The sequence below is a fragment of the Lagopus leucura genome, unplaced genomic scaffold (assembly GCF_019238085.1).
Source record: "Lagopus leucura isolate 7727_CA_CO unplaced genomic scaffold, USGS_WTPT01 Super-Scaffold_100001, whole genome shotgun sequence".
Lineage (NCBI taxonomy): Eukaryota > Metazoa > Chordata > Aves > Galliformes > Phasianidae > Lagopus > Lagopus leucura.
In genome coordinates, this window is record NW_024962262.1 from 34,069,258 (window position 1) to 34,092,452 (window position 23,195).

At 42.0% G+C, this 23,195-nt stretch overlaps 1 protein-coding gene across 1 annotated transcript; it reads right to left on the reverse strand.

Moving 5' to 3' along the window:
* Positions 1–3,316: 3,316 nt before the first annotated feature.
* Positions 3,317–22,255, reverse strand: DCT (dopachrome tautomerase). Its single transcript, XM_042867785.1, has 8 exons — positions 21,902–22,255; positions 13,992–14,291; positions 10,905–11,005; positions 10,034–10,200; positions 7,161–7,340; positions 6,931–7,066; positions 5,704–5,905; positions 3,317–3,498 (listed from the first exon to the last, which is right to left on the reverse strand). The coding sequence occupies exons 1-8, from the start codon at positions 22,200–22,202 to the stop codon at positions 3,317–3,319; spliced, it is 1,569 nt and encodes a 522-aa protein (XP_042723719.1). The 5' UTR covers positions 22,203–22,255.
* Between the last annotated feature and the right edge of the window lie 940 nt (positions 22,256–23,195).

The window sequence follows — 23,195 nt, forward strand, 5'->3', positions numbered from 1 at the left end:
CAGAGGTAGCTTTTGATGCTCATGCTCTTTCAGGGAAAAGGCCCCAAAAGAGGTAGCTGGAGTATATAAATATGTCCAGTGCTGGTACCACCTCTTCTGTCCACTTAGGTCTTAGAAAGCTAATTTTAGCAAAGAAATCTGGATAACGAATACTTACAGATACTGAACTGTATCTTAGCTGCAGGAGAACTGAAGTAGAGCAGGATCATAGCACCTACTTTGTTCGTAACCCAACTATAACCACACAGTAGTGTGGAGGTCTGCATGCACTGCATAAAAAGTGAAGGAGGTACTTCAGAATTACTGGATGTCAGCAGTCTACGTGGTAGGTTCTGTGTGTATCTTCACTATTAAGTTTAGCTGATGGCTTTGGAATCTCCTCACTTCTTTCTTTTTTCTTCCCATAGGGGAAAAAATTTCTCTCAAAAGCAAAGTGAAGTAAGCATTTAATAGAAGGTCAGTCAAAGCACTGCACTTACAATTTTACAGTAGCAGTCACTAGATGTGGTTGCTTTACATTGCTTCTTTCCTAGACCAGGGGCAGAATCAGAGCAAATTCCTCTTTGAGCAATCAGCTGAACAGCCAGCAATGAGACTTAAGCTCTCACTAATTCCTTCAGAGAATTTTCATGATAAGCTTTTGCACAAAAGCACAGTCCATGCCTGACAGAAATGATGTGGCCACCAGCTTACAGCAGAGCTGAAGAATTAGACACCTGACCCACTGGTGATTCAGAGCAAGGCATTAGCTGCCCACAGAACCTACACAGTCAACTGAGAGAGCAATTAGCTATTGACTAGAGAGAATTCAACTTCTCAGAAGGATAATCCACTCAAAAGCCCAGCACGCAGAGCTGGAAGCTGCACAAGTTTAGGTAATAAAATGGCTGAGAAAGGGATGTTTTTGAGTAATTCTCCCTCTCTGGAACTTAAACATTGCAGCTGCATGTTACATAATCCTGTGTGATCCAGAGCCATTTGTCAGAAGTAAGCACCAATTCAGTAGGGGTTACCTTGAAAGATGGAGAGGAAGGTGGGTGGGAAGTGATGTATGCACCCACTTGAAGGCATCCCAGAGTGCATCTCCCTTCTGCCACCTGCAGAGAGCGACCACAGAGGTGGAAGTGCTCGTCCCTTACTGGGCTAGGCTGGGGGTTGCTCAGTTATGAACATGAGAGGTAAAAGCGACATGCAGAGATAGGCCATGGGCAACAGTGATGCTCACCAGCTGGACCCCTCCTTGTCCCCATTTTGGTGTCCACACCCTGGTAGTGCTGGGGATGTGAAGGCAGGGTGGGACACTCCAGCCAGCACCACCTCAGCACCCCAACCAAGCCAGCCCTATGAGCTGAGGTCAAGCTTTGCAAAAACCCCTGAGTGCCCTGAACTCTGGACACTGAATGTGGTGTGTTTTCAGGATTGTTTGCTCAGTTGAGGAGTCTATGGGACACTTCATCTCCTCTCATGGAACAGAAGAGACTCTCTCCATCCTGCCAGGACAGCTTCAATACAACTTACAAAATGATAGATTGAAGATATTTGTTAACACCTGCATTGAAAAACGTATTTTCCATATTTACACTAAAATATAAATTGAAACAGTAACAAATATTAAACCAACCTTCAAATCGCGCTTGCTACAGGATTTCCTCCATCCTTTTTGCATGCTCAACCTTTTTTGTTTTTAAGCATTTTACATGAAGTTTACCTTTGCATGAAGTTTACCTTTGCTTCTTCCTTTCACTGAAGAGTCGACTCTGCGTGCTGTTCCATCTGGACTACACCAGCTTTCTCTTGTCTCCGGGTAGTTTCCCGGTGAGCCGACAGAGGGCAGGCCGTGCTCTCTGCGCTTCAACCGTACGAATTATTATTAAAATGAGGCCTCGAAGAACTCTCATAGAAATCATTATTAACTAGATCTTTTATTCAAGGCTACCAAAGCAGTATTTTTATTAGACTCAAGTCTAATAGAAAATAGAAAATCAGAGCATCCTCTTAATACAACCCATCACACACCAAATCCAACAATCTGTTTAGGACTTCAGTTGTTTTGTAAAAAAAACATAGGAGAGCCACCCAAATGTGATCCAAATCTGTGTTTAATAAAGAAATATAGGGGACATTTATAAAGAAATCTTTAAAATGGGGGTTTAGGGAGTGCTGTATTCAGACCCTTCTCTGCAGGCCCAGTTAACAGAGGCTATCTCTGTTTGTTACGCTGAGTTCTGCATCCCAGATTTTTGACAGTATTTGGGTCTTGAAACATGAATACATGAAACAGTGTAGAAGAGCTAAAATAGAGATGGACAAGCATCATTTTCAGCTTCTGTTACAGGTTCCTAATACAGGATTAAAACACAAATATCTATCTAGCTGTAAGAGAACTCCTGCTTCTAAACAAATTTTAGGAGAATTTGAGCCTGGATGCTTACCAACTGCTAACATTAGCTTGATCAGAAACAAAATATGGGATCATATGAAATGGATAGTAATAGGACAAGGGGGAATGGTTCTAAACTGAGACAGGGGAGGTTTAGGTTAGATATTAGGAGGGAGTTTTTCACTCAGAGGATGGTGACACATTGGAACAGGTTGCCCAAGGAGGCTGTGGATGCCCCATCCCTGGAGGCATTCAAGGCCAGGCTGGATGTGGCTCTGGGCAGCCTGGTCTGGTGGTTGTCGACCCTGCACACAGCAGGGGGTTGGAACTCAATGATCACTGCGGTCCTTTTCAACCCAGGCCATTCTATGATTCTGTGATTCTCCGAAATGATATGATTGTGCTTCTGGAACAAAACAATGGGGTTCCCACAGTATTTTGCCACACTGCACAAAACATTTTTAACCTCCTGCAAATGAACTACATTCTTTAGAACATTTATTGATAACCATAAAATAATACACTATTCAAATGTATATGTAGAGTTTAAAACTTTCAGCGCATCACAGGGCTGCTAAATGAAATCAAAACCAAATTGAGCTGAAAAAAATATCTCGCTAATTCAAGACGTTTTTCTTCTATTTTGATTCTTAACTGTCTTGATCTAACTCTATAGAGATTTGATGATTTTTAAGTGTCACACACTCCAGATAATGTTTGGTAATGAGAAAACTCTGGTCTCTCTTGGGCCTTGCACACGCGTACCCAGAGACTTCATATATCACAATTCACAAGATAACTGGAAAAACTGAAAGAGAACAATGTAGTTAGCTGCCAAAGGTGTGTGTGATAAGGTTGGCTAAACTCTGCTCAGATTTGAATAAATCAATCAAGGTCACTTCTCAGCAGAATGAGCAAGGGAACAAAGCCAAGGCACTAAGCCTCTTCCATGTACTTTTTGGAGCTGAATCTCACGTTCATCAGTGGTTCAAAACCTTTTCTCTGCCTTCGGTGCTGGAAAAGTACAAGCAGCAGAACAAGCACAGCCAAAGCCATCAGCGTTCCTCCAATTGTGGATCCAACCATGGCAGCCCACGCTTGGCTTTCTTCAAATGAACCTGGAAACATAAAATATCTGAAGTGAAGACAGACAGTGATTTCATTTCTCAAATCATGTGGAAGGAAGCAAATTGCCCACATCCTGCTCTTTGCTATTGCTTGTGTGTCTAAGAGAACCAAGGGCCACGGTGGAAGGTGGTAATGCCTTGTGTAACCAATACACCATCGCCAGAGACATTTCCTGACAGAGAAATCTATGGCTGAACTTAAGCTCCAGTCTTTCAAACAAATGAAAGTGTTGGGAATGGGAAAGATTAACATTAAGCTATGGTCTTATTTAATTTGGCCAAAATTATGAACGATTTAAGCAATTTTTCCTGGAGGGATATTTCTATATAGCTGTTTCAAGATATTCTGATCAGTGGAAAACATTCTTTTTTATTATTATTATTTTTTTAATAGACCACAGTGCAGTCCACTGTCAAGTTTTTAACAGAAAACACTGCTTAGCACAGCTCTGCTGGCCAGCTCTGGATCACAACCTCTGCTTTCAAACCACTTCTAAGGAGCTACTGTCTTCTGAGATAGTATTGTCCACTCTTACAGCAATCCTGTATAAATGACTTCATCTCAGCTCCACTTGATTGAATGACTTTATTTTGTCTTTTCCTTTATGCTTTCAGCAGCAGCAATTGCCTGTTTTCCTGTTCTGAAAAATACTATAGATACTGAGGCCGTACCAATAATGTTTGAATAAATATTCACAAAAAAATTCCCAGTGGGATTTAAGGTATTCAGAAGATGTTTAGATATTAAGGCTTAACTCCAGAGTGCTTGAGTAGATGCCACATTGACTATAAAAGCAACTAAACGTTGCGTGCCCCATGTGCTTTCTCTGCCAAAAAAGAGTTGAAAACAATCATTCTTTAATGAAGTAAATTCCCAGTGTTGTTTGCTGCTGTCTCTCAAATAAGAGCCAGGAATGCACTACATATGTCAATTTATAACTTGGTTAGGTAAAGAAGAATTAGGAAGTTATACACGTAGTTAAAAGAGGGGGATTTAATGTAAAAACCATCGTTCTCTAACATTAACTATCCATACAGGGACAGGAACACTGCTTCATGGAGAACTAATAATTTATTTAGGCAGGAGTTAAGAAGCAGCAGAATAGTAAATTGCCTTTGTTCCTCTCTAGCTAAGTTATGGCAAAGGGCTGGCAGCAGTTCCAAAGCAGAAGCAGGGACAGTGGCCCAGGAGGAGGAAAACTGAAACTCTGTAAAAGAAGTTTCCATTTTCAGGGGAAATTCTAGAAATGTCTCTGAGAAAAGCACTTCCAAGGCAACCAGCATGCCTCCATAAATCAGGGTTCCCCTGCATGAACGCAGCTTGAGGAGAGGGGTTTTGATCCATCACAATCTGTAGACCTTTTAACTGTTTCCACAGATTAAAACCACAGATACATGGAAAGCACTTAGAAGAAAATTCTGTCCACATAGGTTAGATAAGCACCAACTGCCTCTCAAAAGAATACAGATATGGAGAAAGAAACTGCTCAGATTTAATCTTTAGTAAAGCAGTTGAAGCATGGTTTTCATGCATTTCTTACGCTTGTGCCTTCCATAAATATTTGTAGCCTGTCTTCCAAATTCATTGATTTTGTGCATGAACACTTTGGTTGGAGGGGCGAGGGGACGTTCTTTTGTCTAATTTGTGTCAAAGGTAATTTCAAATGAGCAGAGAAACCCTATAGGCATACAGGCAAGGAAAATCTTTAAAATTTGGGGTTTATAATACAAAGCACTTAGAGATATCTCTCCAGGGCATTCAAATTTTAACAGAGTACATCTCTAATGTGTTTCATGGGACAGTATGACCCAGGGCTGTGTGCAAAACAAATGTCAAGAAACCAGCTCTCTGGCAGAGTGCCTGACCTGTGACAGATTAAAGCATTTTGTAGCAGGCATCACTAGTCCTGGGAAGAGGAGCTAAAATCAGATGTTCCTTAGCCCCAAAGGAGCATCATTCTCAGTGCCAGAGGACTTCAAGTTCATGCATTCTGCTGCAGAGCAGAAGCAAACTAAGTATAGACATTTTTGCAGCTATCACAACTTACCCAATGAGTTACAACTGCCTAAGTTATGCTATGGGATTGTTAGTGACCAGGTGAATGGACCCACGCTTTGGGGAGCAGGGCCCTATGTTCCAAATGTCTATGTCATTGAAAAGTCGAGCTGTCTCATTTCTTGGCCTCTGAGACATACCTGGCAGGTCAATGGCATAGGTGTAGCCAAGCTGCTCCGCAGTTTGGAAGAGTTGATCATTGGTTACAGGAGGGAAAAAAGGGACCATGTTGTACAGTCTGTTGTGACCAATAGGAGCCAGCTTCTCAGGCCAGGCATTGTCAGGGGGATGAAATCGTTTAATCCACTCATCAAAGATGGCATCAGTAAAGGAGTGAAGAACCTGCAAATTGATATATGGGCACGCATGTTTATTAGGCTCTTTCTGAGCTCAAAAGCATTTAAAGCAGTTCCTTAGTTCAGCACAGGTCTTGGGCCAGCCACACAAGGGATCGGTGAGGATGCTAAAATTACAGGGCTTATGTAGGGGTTCAGAAAACAGTCTGGGGCAATCCAGATTAATTTCTGGTGTACTTATGCTTTTCATTTATCGCCATGGAAAAAAACTTAGAAAGTATTTCATGGATAATCCTGCATATAAAATTATAGTATGGTAAATTAAAGATTTGATAATATAAAAAAGAATTCACGTAGGAATTCAAGAATTTTTAAGGAAACAAACTGGAGAACATAAGTATTCTGGCTAATTTCTCCATCAAAAGATTGCAATCTTAAAAATAAAGGTAAGAAAGTAATGAATTGCTTTACAGTGTCTCTGTATAATCACTGTGGTTTAATTTAACAAAGAGGAAGACAAAATTAGCATGAATTCATTAGGTGGGGAAGATATGCAGCAGAGTCAGCTGATGGCTTTTTATTTGCACTTTGCTGTTCATACTGCAGTGCAGTAATGTACCCATGCACCAATGAAATCACTTCTATTCCTCAAGAGACCTTGATATTAAATGTGATTCTTTTTAGCTTCTGAAGTTTGAGACGGAGAAACAAACTTCTCAGTCTGCTGCTCTAAAATAGTTAACCCAATTTTCAGTATTTTCTTGTTGCTGTAAAATCACCTGGCAAAATACATTAACTTCAGATACCACCTAATAAAAGGATTCAGGGGCAGTCTGACAGGCAGCACTTCCTCTTATAAATTTATTGTATGTTTTACAAATCATCCTGTATTTTTTTTTCCATCTTTATTTGCCCACCACACAAGTGAGAAAAAGTTCAAGGAAAGAGTTGTCGTTTTGTAATTAAAGAATTTGTTTCTAGGGAATTCTCTGCTATTTCTGCTAATTTCTGGTGAGACAGCTGCCTCGGAGATGCAGCCATTTGCACTCATGCTGGAGGAAAAAGCCATACCACAAAGATGGGATCATTGGCAGCTGCGTGAGGGAGAACACTGGTTCCATTCAGAAAAGAGTGAGCCAAATTATGGAGGTTCAGCATTGGCAAGTTCAGGGCTCCCTCTGGTGTATCGAAGCCTTCCAGCGTATTCCTGTGGACAGGTAAAAGCAGCATTAAGTAACAAGATACTGCTGAAAAACGCACAAATAAAAAATACCCATGATTCGGCTAGTGCTAGGACAAACCTGAAGCTGAAACTGGAATTGCGGAAAAACGGAGGGCTGTCGAACTCGTGCAGGGAAAGGCATCTCCTGACGTCCTCCACAGTGGGCAGCTGTTCACCCGAGTCCCTCAGCGGCCTTCGTCGGAGCAGTCCTTCATCACTCCCATTGCATAGGGTCACCAGGCGGTTGTAATCATCCAAGCTGAGCATGAAACGAAAAGTAGCACAAGTTAGGAGAAAGGCTTGAAGCCTGTTTTATTGGTTTGTTTGGGTTTTTTTCCTTCTTTTTCTGCTATAGCATAAAAGAAGAACAGACTGCCCAGAGGTTGTGGGGTCTCCTCCCTGCATCTCTCCAGAAGCCGCCTGGCCATGGGCCTGGGCACCCTGCTCTGGGTGGTGCTGCTGGAGCAGGGGCTGGGACACAGAGAGCCCTGCCCGCCTCAGCCAGAATAGGGTTCTGTGGCCCTGGCTATAGGTGTGGGAGGGCAGATCTTCATGACAGGCATCCCGTAAGGAGGTACAGTTCACTTCCCACAGACTAGAAGCTGAAGTTATTGCTGAAGTGGCCCCATGCCATGGCTTCCTCTGACTTAGACTCTGGTGAAGGTCAGTCATTTGGACAGAGTACCTAGGCTCATCTTCTGCAGAGGGAACACTTCAGAAAAAGCAAGTGAAATTCCCTTCATACCTCCTCTCCTCCCAAGAAGTTTTTGACAGACAGTCTAAGAGAATCTGAGCAAGGGTAGTTTTTCACTCTTAAAAAGGCAAAAAAAAGTAGGAAAGTCCCTCTGTGAGATGAGCTAAAGAAAACAAAAGTATGACAGAAGGCAAGTTTCTACTTTCCATCCTTCACTCTTTTAGAAGAAAAGAAATGGTAGTGTATTGCATTTTTCAGGAACTGTTGCAAATGTTGCCTAATAGTTAGTAAAGGGCAAGCCCCTTCTATCAGGGAAGGAAAGAGAGAAGGAAGAGGAGAAAGACAGTGAAACACTCGAGAAAAAAAAACTGCTATTCAGTGTAAAATGAATTCCTGAAATAAACAAAAGCCCTCTGCTGTTTAACCTTGACAAGAGTTTAGTCATTTCAGTTATCAAGAAAAAAAAAAAAAAAATCTATCTTAAAGAAAAAGTATGGGCAAGGGTTAAAGCTAATTGGTGCCTAAAGGCAGAATTTCAAGTAGCAATTCAGGTATCCATAGAAAGAGACTCTTTCCTGAAAAGCCTAGAGCTCCTAGTACCTTCATCTGGCTGACTGCACGCTGCCCCAGATCTGACAGGATGAGCATTATAACTGGCAGCATCTTATGCTATTCTGCCCCAGTCCTCTACATGAACCCATCAACAAAGCCCTGCATTTAACCAAATCAATATACGCCTACAGACAGCTGACAGCAAGAACGCAGTTCTCTCTGTGTTGTCTCCTGTGTGAAATCTCAGCTACTTTGAAATCAGTCATAGAATTACAGAATAACAGTGTTCTGGGTTAGAAGGAACACCAAAGTTCATCAAGTTCCAATCTCCTGCCCTGGGCAGGAATACCTCCCACTAGATCAGGTTGCCCAAAGCCCTGTTCACTCTGGTCTTGAACACTTCAAAGGATGGGCATCCACAGCTTCTCCAGGCTATGTATTTCAGTGCCTCATCACCAACACAGTGAAGAATTTCTTCCTAATATCTACTCTAAATGTACTCTCTTTTAGTTCAAAACTGTTACCCCTGTCCTATCACTGATAAAGTGTTCTTCCTCTTCTTTCCTGCAGGCCTTCTTCAGATATGGAAGACCATCGGAGCCTTCTCTTCTCCAGGTTGGACAATCTCAGTCCTCGCAGCCTGTCTTCACAGAAGAGGTACTCCAGCCTTTTGATCATCCTTGTGGCCTTCCTCTAGACCCACTTCAACAGCTCCTCATGCTTCTTCCACTGTGGGTCCCATTTGAATGCAGCACTGCAAGTGAGGGCTCACAAGAGCCAAGAAGAAGGGGACAATCACTCCCCTGACCTGCTGGTTATGCTTCTTTGATGCAGCCAAGGATATGTTTGGTTTTTTGGGCTGCAAGTGCACATTGCAAGCTGATGTTTGGTTTTTCATCAACCAACACCTCCAAGTCCTCCTCTGCAGAGCGGCTCTCTATCATTGCCCAGCCTGTATTTATGCTTAGGATTGCCTCAATCCAGGTGCAGGACCTTGCTCTCGGCCATGTTGAACTTCGTGAGGTTCACACAGGCCCACCTCTCAAGCCTGTCCAAGTCCCTCCGGATGGCATCCCTTCCCTCCAGTGTGTCTACCACACTACTCAGCTTGGTGTAATCTGAAAGCCTGCTGAGGGTGCACTCAATTCCACTGTCCACGTTGCCAAAAAAAGACGCTGAACAGTACTGCTGCCAGTACAGACCAATGAGGAACACCACTCATCACTGGTCTCCACCTGAACATTGAGCCATTGACCACAGTACTTTGAATGTGGACATCCAGTCAATTCCTTATCCACCAAGTGGTTCATCCATCAAATATATGTCTCTCCATTTTAGAAGGATGTTTTGTGGGACAGAGTCATATGCTTTGCACAAGTCCAGGTAGATGACATCAGTTGCTCTTTCCTTACTGACAAACACTTTAACCCTATTTTAGAAGGCCACCATATTTATCAGACAGGATTTGCCTTTAGTAGAGCCATGCTGGATGTCACTATCACATCTTTCCACATGCTTTATCGTGGATTTGAGGCATATCAAAGTTTCAGAGTGTTCCATAGTTTCCATAGTTCCAAAACAGCACTAAACATACCAGAGTTAAGATCTCACCTAGTGAAATGAAAAAGATTTTTCAGTTCATCTCTAATTATAATGCCAAAACAAGATTTGGTCAGTATGCAGGCTTTCCTTAGATATTTCCATACCTGTTGCAAACTATTTGCCACCGGGAGAATCTGGAGTTCAGGCTGATCAGCCCCGGGTCATCTGGCCGCGGTGCTCCGAAGAGCTGGTCTGTGCACACATCACATGTGTTTCTACCTGTAGCAAAGTCCCAGTAGGGAAGCGCAAAGGACTCATTGCCCATCAGTCGCTGCAATGGACAGAGACACATTAATGGAGGATCACCTTCAAAGGAAAGAGAAAGAAAGTGATTCCTGCAGGTGATGCCACTGGGTATTCTGCATTCTGCTTTTCACTTGAAGGTAACTACACACACTTCACAGTGCTGCTCCCACACTTTCAGAACACTGGGGTGTTAAGTCGGACCCAGAAAATATGCTGTGAATAGTTAAATTGCTGTTGGCTTGCCCTCTTTTTGGCCATGTTAGCTTTTGTACCAACTCAGAGACTGAGCAGTAAAAATACCTACACCTAAATATATGAAACTAATAAATATATAACACTATATTTGAAGAGGGAAATCCTCGATGTGGCTTTCTTGCTTGTTGTCTGCTTTCCAGCACATGCTATCCACAGGTTTTACGTAGGTGGGTGTTTTCTGTTTATTTTGTTTTTATTAATGAACATTGCTAATTCGCATCTTCTGTTCTACATTATGAAGAAGAAAAATCTTGACAATAGCATTCATATCACTGTTTACAGTAAGAAACGATTCAGTTCTCAATATCTTGAAAGCAATCGTTTTCTTTTACATAAAGAAGGATCCGTGAGCAAACACTTTTGACAGTTTGTATAAGAATCAGTCCAAGGAAATAACACCCTTGGCTGAAGCAACAAAAATGTGTAGCAAAAGAGAGAAGTTGTGTGAGAAAAGAAAGAGGCTGTTTAGCTAACCTGCAGGTCTCTTTCCAGCAACAGCAAATGGTACCTGTGCCATGTTACAAAGGCAGGTCCTTGATGGGAGAAATCAATAGCTGTGAAGGGGCGGCCAGGCCCTACAAAAGAAGATAAAATAAGCACTTCAGCACCAAGTGAAGCTAGAAGTAAAGAGAGCATCTTCCTCTGTTGCCTGTAGCTGAGTTAAATGAGAACTTTCAGCTCTGCTCCTTTGGAAAGAGTGCACAGATCAAAGGCTGCAATGCTTACAGGGGACAAGAATGGTATTGTGAACATTTCTTCTCATTTAAACTGTTTTCAGAGTTTTTTTTTTTTTTAAACAGTCTTACTGTTGGAAATATTAGCTTTCTCTCATGTTCAGCAGCAGGACTTTCACAGCTTATCTATTAAGAGAGCATTAACACTTTCCATAGCCTGCCAATAGTAATTCAACATATCCTTTACCACTTTTCATCAAATCCTGCTTGTTGTTTCTCTTCAGGGTTGGTTCCCACTAAAGAAGATTTTGGAGAAAAAAGGTAAAGTGATGAGGGTTTTTTACAGCAATTCATAAGGAGGTGAAGCAGGAACCTGGTAGGGGAAATTTGGTAGTTTTCATTTTGGCGGCTGCTGTGCATTTTGGATAGCTGCAGTCCTGATCACTGCTTCCCTTACTGGACTCAAGAAGTTCAGCAAAAGAGCTGCCCGTACAGTTTCTCCTATCTTCAATGAAACCAGGGTGCTTTTTTTTCAAAAAGTGTAATGATAGATTAGATCCATCTTTCTTTAGCTGCCTGATCCCACCACCTTTTCATTTTTCCAAATAAATTCTTACCTTAGCAAAAAAGCACTACTTGATGCATGATGATGATATTTTAGCTCTATGTGAAAGAAAGCACAAAAGAATCTGTAATGCCTTTTGTATGGAAATACCCTTTGCTGAGCAGAACATAAAGGCTAGTTAAGCCTTTAGAATTAAGTCTCATGCTAGATTTCAGGAGGAATCCAATTTTTCTCATTCTAGAAATCCAACAAATATTGAGGTTCCTTCTGAGATCCATAAAAATTGTAATCTTATTTCTTTACATGACTGGATAATTTGTAGTGTCTAACGGGCCACAATAGCTGTAATAATGGGGGGGGGGGAGAAGACAGAAAAAAAGAGACATACCAAAAAGTGATCCACAAGAACAGATTCTCAGGCGCTGTTTGATCTGACAACACAGATCAAACAACAGATCACCTTGACGTTTCCCAGAATACAAAAAGCTTCCCAGTATCTGAGTAATAGTATTGGAGGCAAGTAATTCTTCTCCAAAGAGAGTTTTTGATTGATGCCTGCTTGACACAGGAGTTGTTTTTGAAAATGATAATTAATCTAGCAAGTTTTAAAAAGTATATGCTTTTAAGCTGCAAAAATATCCATAAAGAATGCACAACGTCTTTTGATGGGTACTTGACCACAAAGATTGGGAAGATCTATTTTCTATTCAAAATTAACCCATTTCTCTCCTCGCTTGAGTATTCACGAAGACATGGAAATTCAAATATATAGATCTCTACAAAGACGGATTAGTTATCATTCATGGTTTCACTTTTGACAAGAACTATTTCAAGACATCTAGTAATTTTGCAATAAAGGCATCAGCAAAATATCACATAGAAATGTGCTTTGACACCCACCTGCATTTCCTTGGTGCAGCCACCATTATAAGTCTGATATCTGATCAGCTGACACCCTTCTCCACATTTTTCTTTATTACAGCATTTGGAGAAAAGCAGTCAAGTGGAAGAAATTCCACCATACACATGAGACACTGAAAGAGTAGGGCACTCAAACCACACTTGGATTCGCTTATTACTGCAGCAAGCTTCAACTCACATACAGGTTTATTTATCCCTGCAGCAGCACTGGAAGTTGCTTCTTCCCCTTCTCCCACGACTGCCCTATCACCTGAAGGACCTTTGCTCTGGCTAGACTAGAGAGTACTCAGTATGGCCTCAAGTTGTGCCACAGTAAGTTTAGGTTGAATATCAGGAAAAGCTTCTTTACAGAAAGGGTTGTCAAGCATTGGAGTAGGCTCCCCAGGGAGGTGGTTGAGTCACCATCCCTGGATGTGTTTAAAAACCATTTGGATGTGGTGCTCAGGGACATGATTTAGCAAAGGGTTGTTAGAGTTAGGGTACTATGGTTAGGTCTTTGTTGGACTTGATGATCTTTAAGGTCTTTTCCTTTCTCTGTGATTCCATGATTCTACTCCCTTCAGCCTTATAAAATGGGACAGTGGCAGAAGGGGAAAGTGGATAAAATCCACTGTGGGGTAACAAATGCCCTCTAGCAAGGAGGTAGATGCAGGCAAATTTCACCAGCTATCTCACTCACATGGAAATACTTGAATGCTAAACTCCACAGCCTGTATGTAGGGCTGCTGAGTAGAAAAGCCACACTGCTGCCTCTTCCTGTGGAAGCTGGACTTTGTTAAATCATGTATTAAGGTATAGGTACTTCAGTCTAGAAGAGCCACGAGGGCTAGGAATTGTGATCTGGGAGAAAGCATGCAGATAGATACCTAAACCTCTAACCTGATTTGGTTTTAAAAGCTTACTGTAGCTGGTCAGGTAAATCCAACCCTCAGTGACTTGCTGAAAAACAGAGAAAGCAACAGCATGCCAGTCCCCAGAGTCTCTGCTTTCATCACTGCAGAGCTCCTTTCCCACTGCTGCTGCATCTACGCTGTATTCTGGACTGGGAATGCCCTTCTGAAATGGGTCAACAGACCACATTTTGGTTCACCCACTGGAGTTATCTTGGAACCTGTGAGCTGCCTCCCTGTCAGACAGAAGAGGCATCAGAGGCATCAGAGTGCATTGGAGCATTCATTCATTGGGACCAGACTACAGCAGGCCCGAAGCAAATCTGAACCACCCTCAGCTGTAAACTGTTGGCTTGTCAGCACCAACTGTTTTACTGCACAGACCCTCTTCTGGGCTTCACTGCTTGCTGCAGTAATGCAGCTGTGGTAAGCATACTTACCATTGTTCAGCAATGATACTTTTCACCCTTTCATCTACCAACAAAGCCCATTGGACAAGAAAAGCACTAACCTAGGAGTGTATCTCTGACAGAGTAGTAATGAAGCCAAACAAAGTAATTATAAATGCTACAGTTGGCAATTTGTGGTTCCTCTCCGGTGGGGCCAAGCAAACTCATCCAGTGCTGAGTTGCAATCACATAGTCTGGGTGGATGGTAGTCTTTGCACGATCTAGAGCATCGAAGAACTGCTCCCTCTCCTCTGTTGTCAAGGAATGGATGTTTCTCCTGACAACTGGTGGCTTCCTCACACTGCAGTCAGGGCCAGTCCAACCAAACTTGCAGTCACCGCAGTTATAGCCAGCAAAGTTGCCTGAATGAATAGAGAGAGAAGATGTGAAATTATGAATCAGAAGGAACTAACATTGAAATGCAGGAGAATTGCGAATTATCTTTCATTTTCCCAGACATTTCAGTTCCTGGAAGGGGTAGCAACTGAACAGACTGGCAGCTGCCAGCTGGTTAACTAGAAGGATGGCTTGCGTCCCAGAGCAGGGTCAGGGCCAAGAATCACTCAGCTAGTTGGGGAGGAAATGCACTGGATAATGGGCTTGATGCCCCAAGGCGCTAAGAGCTCCATGAAGCCTTCAGGCATGTGAGGAGTCTAAGTCTCTAGATGAACAGAGGGCTAAGTACTCCAGGTTAAGCTGGTGATTAAACGCTTTGCTTGATTGGCTCTCAAGTGCTCCCAGACTTCCAGGATCAAATTCAAAAAAAAAAAGAAAAAAAAAAACAAAACAGAAAAAAGTCCACTAACAATCAAAACAGTTCTCTTAAGGACAAAGCCTAGGAAAAATTAATGTCTGTTAGCAGTGTATCCAGGAACTAGCACAGTCTGGTAGAGGCACAGGGTTGTTGCTAGTCACGTTTTAGGAATGTTAAGAATTAAATAGTGCTGAAACAGGAGCCTGAGAAATAGTGCAACACCATCATTCCCCACTGGCATCACTCCTTAGGCAAGTAATCAGCTCTGCTCTCCTCTATTAACTTGGATCCTCCAAAGCAATGGAAGATCCTGAAGAAACAGAGCTTGCTTTAAGCAAAGCACAGGCTCTGTGGCTCTCTGCCCACCATAGCAAAGTGCCAGAAGCAGCAGAATGGCTCTGCTGCAACTCCCTTTGCTTTGGAGGAGAGGGGAACAGTCATTCCAGGAGTTCATATCTGCCTCCATTCCGTGCACAGGAGTACTGACTGCAAAGCATCAGTGTGGGATGGTGAGTATTGGTGCTAGGGGGAAGGAGGGTGCGAGCAGACAGCCAGGGCTCCTCTGGGATCTCTTTTCAGTTCTCCAAAAGTGCACTGAAACTCACTCCAACCTCAGCTACACGTACATGCTCCTCTATGACTATACCAACTCTCTATCAAAATGCTGTAAAACCTCACTGCTCCCACACATATCTGTGCAGACAGATCCAAATGGTCTTGGGGTTAATACAGAAATGGAGAAATGGCTTGTGAAGAGCTCCTGGAGGAGCAAGATGTTCCTAGGCAACAGGCTTGAGTCTGTGAGCAAAACAACAGAAAACACAAAAGTAGAATTTTAGATTGTCAGGGCCTATAGGGCCTAATACCAATTTCAAAGACTGCCAAGGTTATGAAGGATGTTACTCAGAAGGCTATATAGCTTGTGGCTAGCTCTAGGGTAAGGGATGTTGAGCTGTAAACATATGTGACAGATTCCTGTGAGTCATATCAAAAGGTCATGAGAACTTAACTGCAGGTTCAGAAAGCTTATGGTTACTTCAGAGGCAAGAAGATCAATAAGTTGTCACGAAGCTCAAGTCCATCTTAGAGACCACGAGGGTGAAGATTTTTAATTAGGTTTTGGATCATACAAAACCCAGTGGCATATCACAAAGACAGTTTCCAAGTATATTGCTTAGATTCCTCCCCAGTGCAGGTAGGAGCAGCTGGACTTGGTTGTCATGATCCAGCAAGCAAAGAAGAAATCAAAAGCCTATGGGTCTGCATAATTTCAGGGGGCTGATGGCTTATGTCAGAAAAAAAATAAACAGTTGTAGCTGTTGTCCCTCACATCCAAAGGTACAACTTAATCCTTTTTAAGAGCAGAGTGGCAAAGTAGGAGTTAACCAATGACAAATTCTGCCAACAACCTTTTTTGAGATCAGCAGTCACACTTTCATCCACTTGCAGCATTGGATAAGCATCACATTGAATTGTTTGTGTGCATCCTTGAAGTGATGCACTAACAGAAACAAAATTAGTACAAGACCAGGTTTGTCCTAGTCACCTCTCAGTGAGCATCCTTTATCTCTAAACAGCCATATTTAGGTATACTTTATGCACCTCTTCAGACTATGAAAAGAGATTTGCAAAATCTCTGAAATTGTGAGTCATCTTCATGAAAAAGAAACTTTGCTCTATAGGCGTGGCTTCTGTAGTTAAGTGAACCAATGGTTTCTTACCTGTTGTCCTCACACTGGTGTTAATTATATCCAGCTGGTGCTCTGTGGGATTTTCTCCCTTTACAGTCAGATCTACAGTGTAATCCTGGGGGTCTTTTTTTCCACCACTTCACCAGACATTTTTCAATGAGACATGAACTTTTATGTGCAAGAAAGAGGACTGAAGACTAGAAGAGGCTGGAGTCTATCTCCAGGCAAAGAAGTATTTCATTCTCACTATTTCTGTTGATTGTGTCGGATGTATTTTTAATGTCCACATGTCTGTTTGGCAATACTGTCTTGTCAGAAATGCACACAATACTTCATGAAATCAAAAGATGCTTTTCGTCATTTTCTTTCATCAATCTCCATGCATGATGGAACTATCACCATGCAGTGGCTGAAACAGCAAGAAGTGGATGGAGGTCTGCAAATACAAATGACTGCAGTAGACAGATGCAGGTTTTTTTATGTTTAAGCCAAAGGACTTTTCCAGTAGTTGTTTCTAAAACATTCTACTGGGCTAGTGGTATGGATATAATGCATAGCTGACTTCAAAAAACTTCATTGTCTTGTGGACTTCCCGCATGATAGCACTGTGAAATGTATATCTCAGTTTCTTACAATTTAATTCCAATGTCTGCTACTCTGGCAATGGTGGACCTCAGTGATATACTCCTAATGGAGTAGGAGAAGTAAATACATATTATCAGGATGAAGCACACAACAGACATTTTCATGAAGACAGAGACAGCCTTCCAAGACCCTTTCTGGGTCTTGGAAGTTGTGGGTATGCCTTCTGCCTTTAGTGACTAATATGTAGCAATTCAAGGTACTACCTCTCTGAAACTATCCTAAAGATAACTTGATGCTAGAAATAACAACTGCACTGCTGCTGAACAAAAATTAATCTGGGGTGTCTTTTCCACTAACTCTTTTACCTACAGATAGGATCATATACTTCAGGAGTTTTTCTGTGTCTGTTCTCACCATTAGTAATGACGCTCTTCCTGGTCAAATTGGGCGCATCTGGCTGTTTCTTAAGGCACTATGTAATGCTACTTCTTCCACTGAGTCAATCCATGGGCATGACACTGCAAAAATGACACTTCCTATGACATAATATTTGGTATATGTTCTTACACATTGCTGGTGTATGGCAACACTATTTATCACACACCACTGTAGCTCCTTTTTACCTCAGTATTTGCAGGAGCTCACAGAGACTTTTCTCCCTAGTGCATGTGGTTGGCCTTTGGAAACATGAGAGTAACTCACCAGGAGTAACATAAGTTAGTAATGTCATAAACTCAGTGTCTCTTCTTTGGTATAATGAACCCACCTAACTGACCATTTTCTGCCTTCTTTTGGAAACTATTATTCCTCTGTACATGGTTCTGGTGAGATGGAACCTTGAATATTGTGTTCAGTTTTGAGCTCCTTGCTACTGGAAGGATATTGAGCTACTGGAGCATGTGCAGAGAAGAGCAAAGAAGGTGGAGAAGGAACCAGAAAACAATAGCTCCTGAGGATTAACTGAGGGAACTAGCATTGTTTAGTCTGGAAGAAAAGGAAGCTAAGGGGACATCTCGTCACTCTCTACAACTAACTGAAAGGAGGTTGCATCGAAGGGAGTGTTAGTCTCTTTTCCTAGGTTACAAATGATAGGATGTAAGGAAACAGCCTTACTTTCCACCACAAGAGGTTTAGATAAAGCATCAGGAATAACTTCTTTGCAGAGTGGACCATGAGGCACTACAACAGGCTGCCCAGGAAAATGGTAGTCTCCACCCTGGAGGTACTTAAACGATGTGTGGACATGGCACTACAGGACATGGTATAGCCATGGGACTCAGTACATTGGGTTGGTGGATGGACTTGATGATCTTGAAGATCTTTTCCAGTCCAAATGATTCTAGAATTCCTTGAAAACTGAGCAGCTGTCACGACTGTTACTTTCACTGAGACAATAAATTTGAAAAACAACCATAACTCAGTATCTCAAAGGTAGGATCAGGATTGCTACCATATAAGACAAATTGTTAATTCTTCTAGCTCTTCCTGCATTTATTTCAGACAAACATTTTGATTGTAGATTATGGAAGATCTGCACTTACTACAGATGCTAACAGGGCCTGTTATGTTAGGGCTGCTTTGAAAATAATGCCTCCTACTTTATTCTGTTGGCCCATGACATCAGAAGTGGATGTTGATGGTATGACAGTAGAGGTTAAACCTTCTCACCAATGTTCCATTACATTTTGTTGCCATGTGACAGATGGTAGCAGAGGGCTAGTCTGACAAAATGGCATTTGACATGGAAGTATGTATGAAGCAAAGGGGTATCACTGAATTCTTCCATGAGTGAAAAATGGCATCCACTGACATTTAAGAATGCTTGCTGAATGGTTATGGAGACCAAACAGTGGCTATGAGTACAGTGAGTGCATTTCAGCTGTGGTGACAGGGACATGAAAGACATGCCACATTCTGGATGGCTATGCACAGTTGTCACACCACAAAATGAACAGAGTCTCAATCAGCTCATCCACTTGAATCAGTGGATTATGACCAGGGAACTGTGTACAGATCTGAATATCAGTGCACTTAGTATCTCAGTGCACTAGAAACAATGGTGGTAATATTGCAAAATTTGCACCAGTTGGGTCCCACAGATGTTCACACAAGGACAGACAGAACACCGTATGCAAGTATGTCAGGTCCTAATGAACATGAACCAGTACAAGGCTAAAAGTGACAGTTTTCTAAATTGCATCACTAGCAGTGATAAGACATGGTGTTACCACTACAAGACAGAGTCAAAATTGAAGTCCAAAGGGAAATGACACGTGAATTTCCTTATTGAATAAAAAGTTCAAGATGCATCCCTCAGTGCATCAACATCATGACCTGTACTAACAACCACTGTTGACTGCAGTAATGTTTTCACTACTGTAGGGGGCTTCTTATAATGCTGTACCAGATCCATACACTACAGTTTCATCCTTTAGAACTTAAAACAGCACTTAGTTCATAAATCTTCCAAAATAGTATTCTTCTAAACCAAATTTAACTATCCTATTGCTGTATAACTTTTCTGTATAACTAGCTATAAATGTCCATTTTCAGGATTAATTAGAACAGGACATTCAATGTTTTGCCCAGTTCAACACTTACAGCTTATATGCGTTGAGTACAACAAATGATCACATTCCCCTTCACACACTACAGCACAGTCAGGAGCTGTCATTATGTCATTTCAGTTTAAGAATTTATATAAACTGAATTAAAGGAATTTCAGAACACATACAATAGATTCAATTTGAAATTAGACAGGAACTGAACATTTACCCCGAGCATACGTTGTTACCTCCTGGCAACATTCATGCCATAACCACAGCTTTTTCCTAGAGATGATGTCAGCAATACATTGCTAGGAACATACAGCAAGCAGCTGACAACAGCCTTGCAATTGTCTTTTTGATCATGACTCTTTGTTTAAAAAAAAAAAAAAAAAAAAAAAAAAAGGGAAGAAAAACTGGATCTTTCTGTTTTTCTAATCTTATTCTGTTGCATTTGTCCCCAGTGGAGGAAAGACTAACGTATATTTTCTGTTAAAGCCAAGAAATTGAAAGGAAATGCTTTTTTTTTTTTTTTTTCCATATGAAAATTAGATTAACATGAGAAAACTATAAAAATAATCAATAAAACAATAACCAACCAATCATGAATATTGGTTTGTGTTTGATGTTTTCTTTTTTTTCTTTCAGAAATGTTCAGAAGCCAGTCCTAGATGGATATTTTTCTCAGATTTTTCTTCAACATACAGCCAAATTTTCAGCAATCCTTTTATCTTTAGCTATTAAGCTTCTAGCAGATAGCTCAGACTGAGCACTTCCTGCAAGATCTAGAATCCCCTTATGGAAAATACTGTTCATCAGTGAGTCTACACAGCATTATAATCACATCAACTAAGACTCAGCCCAGCAAATATTAAATACTGGTGCTTACTTTTATTTGGACAAACAAATCAATGATTGCCTGCCCTTCTCCCCACCTTAATCCCAGGTTTTGATGCCCTAATTACTCAGATTGTGTAAATATTAGTGTATGCCAGCATGCTTTAGCACTCTTCTAACTCAGAGACTGTGTCTATATGTGATGCCTGACTTTAGTTTTGGAGGTATGTAAGTCATCTGTCACCACCTATCTGCTTTGAGTTCATTACAGAATTGCTAAATTTAAATTCATGGGCTAAAATCTTATATCTTTATCAGATTGATTACAGCTTTTTTTGATAGTGAGAGCCAAGGCACATTTTAGACAAAATAGGTCTGCTATTTCTAAAAGTTAGGTGGAAGAAAAGTAGGCTATTTTTCCCCATGCTGGGGACTCCAAACCACTTTATATTTCCAACAAGAAATCCCAAGGTGCTTTTGAAATCCATCTAACAGGCACCATCAGTGCTAGGGACGTGCCTTTTGCCTGACTGCCTACACCATGCCCTCCCAGCCTTGCAAAGAGTCTGAGCGGAGTCTGGGTTCCTGTTGATTTTAACCCTCCTTAAACGAGGGCTGCACTTCAAATAAGGACCTGCCTCATTAGCCTACATTGACCTCTCCTTCCTATTCCTTCCCTGATGCCAGGACTGGTGAACTAGTCTTAGAAAAAAATAATTCTTTGGGCCAGGTTACCCTTCAAACACATCAGCTTCCTGATTCATTTTGCCTCCCAAAACATGAAGACAAAGGCCCATGTAAAGTCATGTGTGGAACAAGAGAATAGAGAGAGAAAAGACAGGGTAGCCTTTTGGCAATCATGTAGACCCAAGGAATCAGCTTGGAACACAGCACTGAACGGTCCAAAACTCCATGGAAAAAGGTGATGAAGGACAAGAGGAAAACTTCAGTGCCCAAAAGATTGCATGAGGCAAAATGCCTTTATGTTTTTGCTCTGGAACCCCCAGACAGGAACTATCATATCTTAGCGATAAGCTTTATCATATTTTTAGGAAAATGATAATATTAAAAGCCCTCTTGTAGGATAACTGAAGTTGAAAAGACTCTCAAGACCATCATCATCAAATACTACCAAGTCTGCCACTAAGCCATGTCCCTAAATGCCATGTCCACAAATCTCTCCAGTGGCAGGAACTCCATCATTTCCCTGGGCACCCTTTCTGTGAAGAAATACTCCCTGATATCCAATCTAAACCTCCCCTGGTGCAACATGAAGCCATTACCTCCCAGCCTATCATCTGTGTCCCGAGGAAAGAGATTGACTCTGTCCTTTGCTGCAACCTCCTTTCAGGCAGCTGGAGAAAGCGATGGGGTCTTCCCTCAGACTTCTTTTCTCCAGACTAAACAATGCCAGTACCTTCAGTCACTCCTCACATCCTGTTTTCTAGTCCCTTTGATGGTTTCTCGATGCCTCACACCACCTGGGATGTTTACGGTCTACAGAGACATGCTCACAGATACGTTCTTCCCCATCCCCTCAACCCGCACCCCCCTCTCACCTGTACACCAACAGCTCTGGTTGAAGAACTTGAGAGGCCACTTTTCCCGGTCATCCACATTTCGAAGGGTGTAGGGACCGCTCCAGGGCTGGGTGTCCACCTGCACACCCTGGCACCATCCCCTGCCCTGCAGGGACCCGCACACGTTGCCTGGATCTGGCCCCAAGGCTGGGCAACAACGCTTCAACCGAATGGCCTCCACCGTCATGCAGACACGGGGGAACTGTGCCTCTGCCCAGGGAAGACTACAGCAGCTCAGGTAGCTCAGCACAACCCAAAAAAGCCACCTCAGGGCACTCATTGCTATGAGCAGCCTCTCCACCAGACCCAAGTGAGTGAAGCACGGAGATCTCCTTTGTGGGACAACCTGGTCTGGCTGGGATAATCCCTCTCACTGCTGAGGATGCTGGTGTCGGGTGTTTGTTTAATCCTGGTCTCTAATTGCCTTGAATGCCATTTAAAAGACAGAGTTTTGGCTCTGCAATGCCTGCCCTACAGCCACAGCTTTAAGCAGGGCTTACGTAGAGGTTGGGAGAAGCCCTCATTAGAGGGATTAGCACAGCGTAAATCCTCGTGTTTTGCACATGACAACAAGGGCAGAAAAGATGCCCAAGTCCTGAGGGCTCTGGCAACTTGTCAAGAGGGTGAATGCCTCGGATTTATTTCTCCAGGTTCCGTCAGGCTTTCATGCACTTTGAGAAACTGATGGTCTCGTTTTAGTGAGGTGGCTGAAGAAACTTTTTAAACAAAACTCTATAAACAGAGATAAACAGAAGGGGAAAATCTCTTATTTTTGTAGTTCATTCACTGTTAGATAACACTTTCTGTGAAAGCAGCAGACAGTAGAAAATGAACTGGAAGCGCAGAGGATATAAGCGCATCATTAATGAAAATTAATAAACCCAGTAGTAACAACTTGGATTGGAAACTTCATCTGCTGACTGTAGAATTCCAGTGCTTCCAGTACCATAAATATTTTAGTGGCAAGTGGAGAAGGATTCATATCTTAATAGCCTTTTTACATACAAAATAAATTATTTAATTGTTTTTAAAAGGGTTAGTATTACTCGTCTGCTCCCTAATCCTTCCCCCATCATTACATCAGAGATAACTGGTAGGGCTGGTCTGGCTGACAGACTTTCACAACTGTCACAGCTGAGCATTTATTACCCACCTGGCAGGGCACAATCTATAAGATCAATACATATATCAGACATGCAGATAAGCAGTTTTCCCAGGACATTGAGAAAAAATGACTTTTAAAAGCTGCTAGCATGCAGCTCATGATGCAACT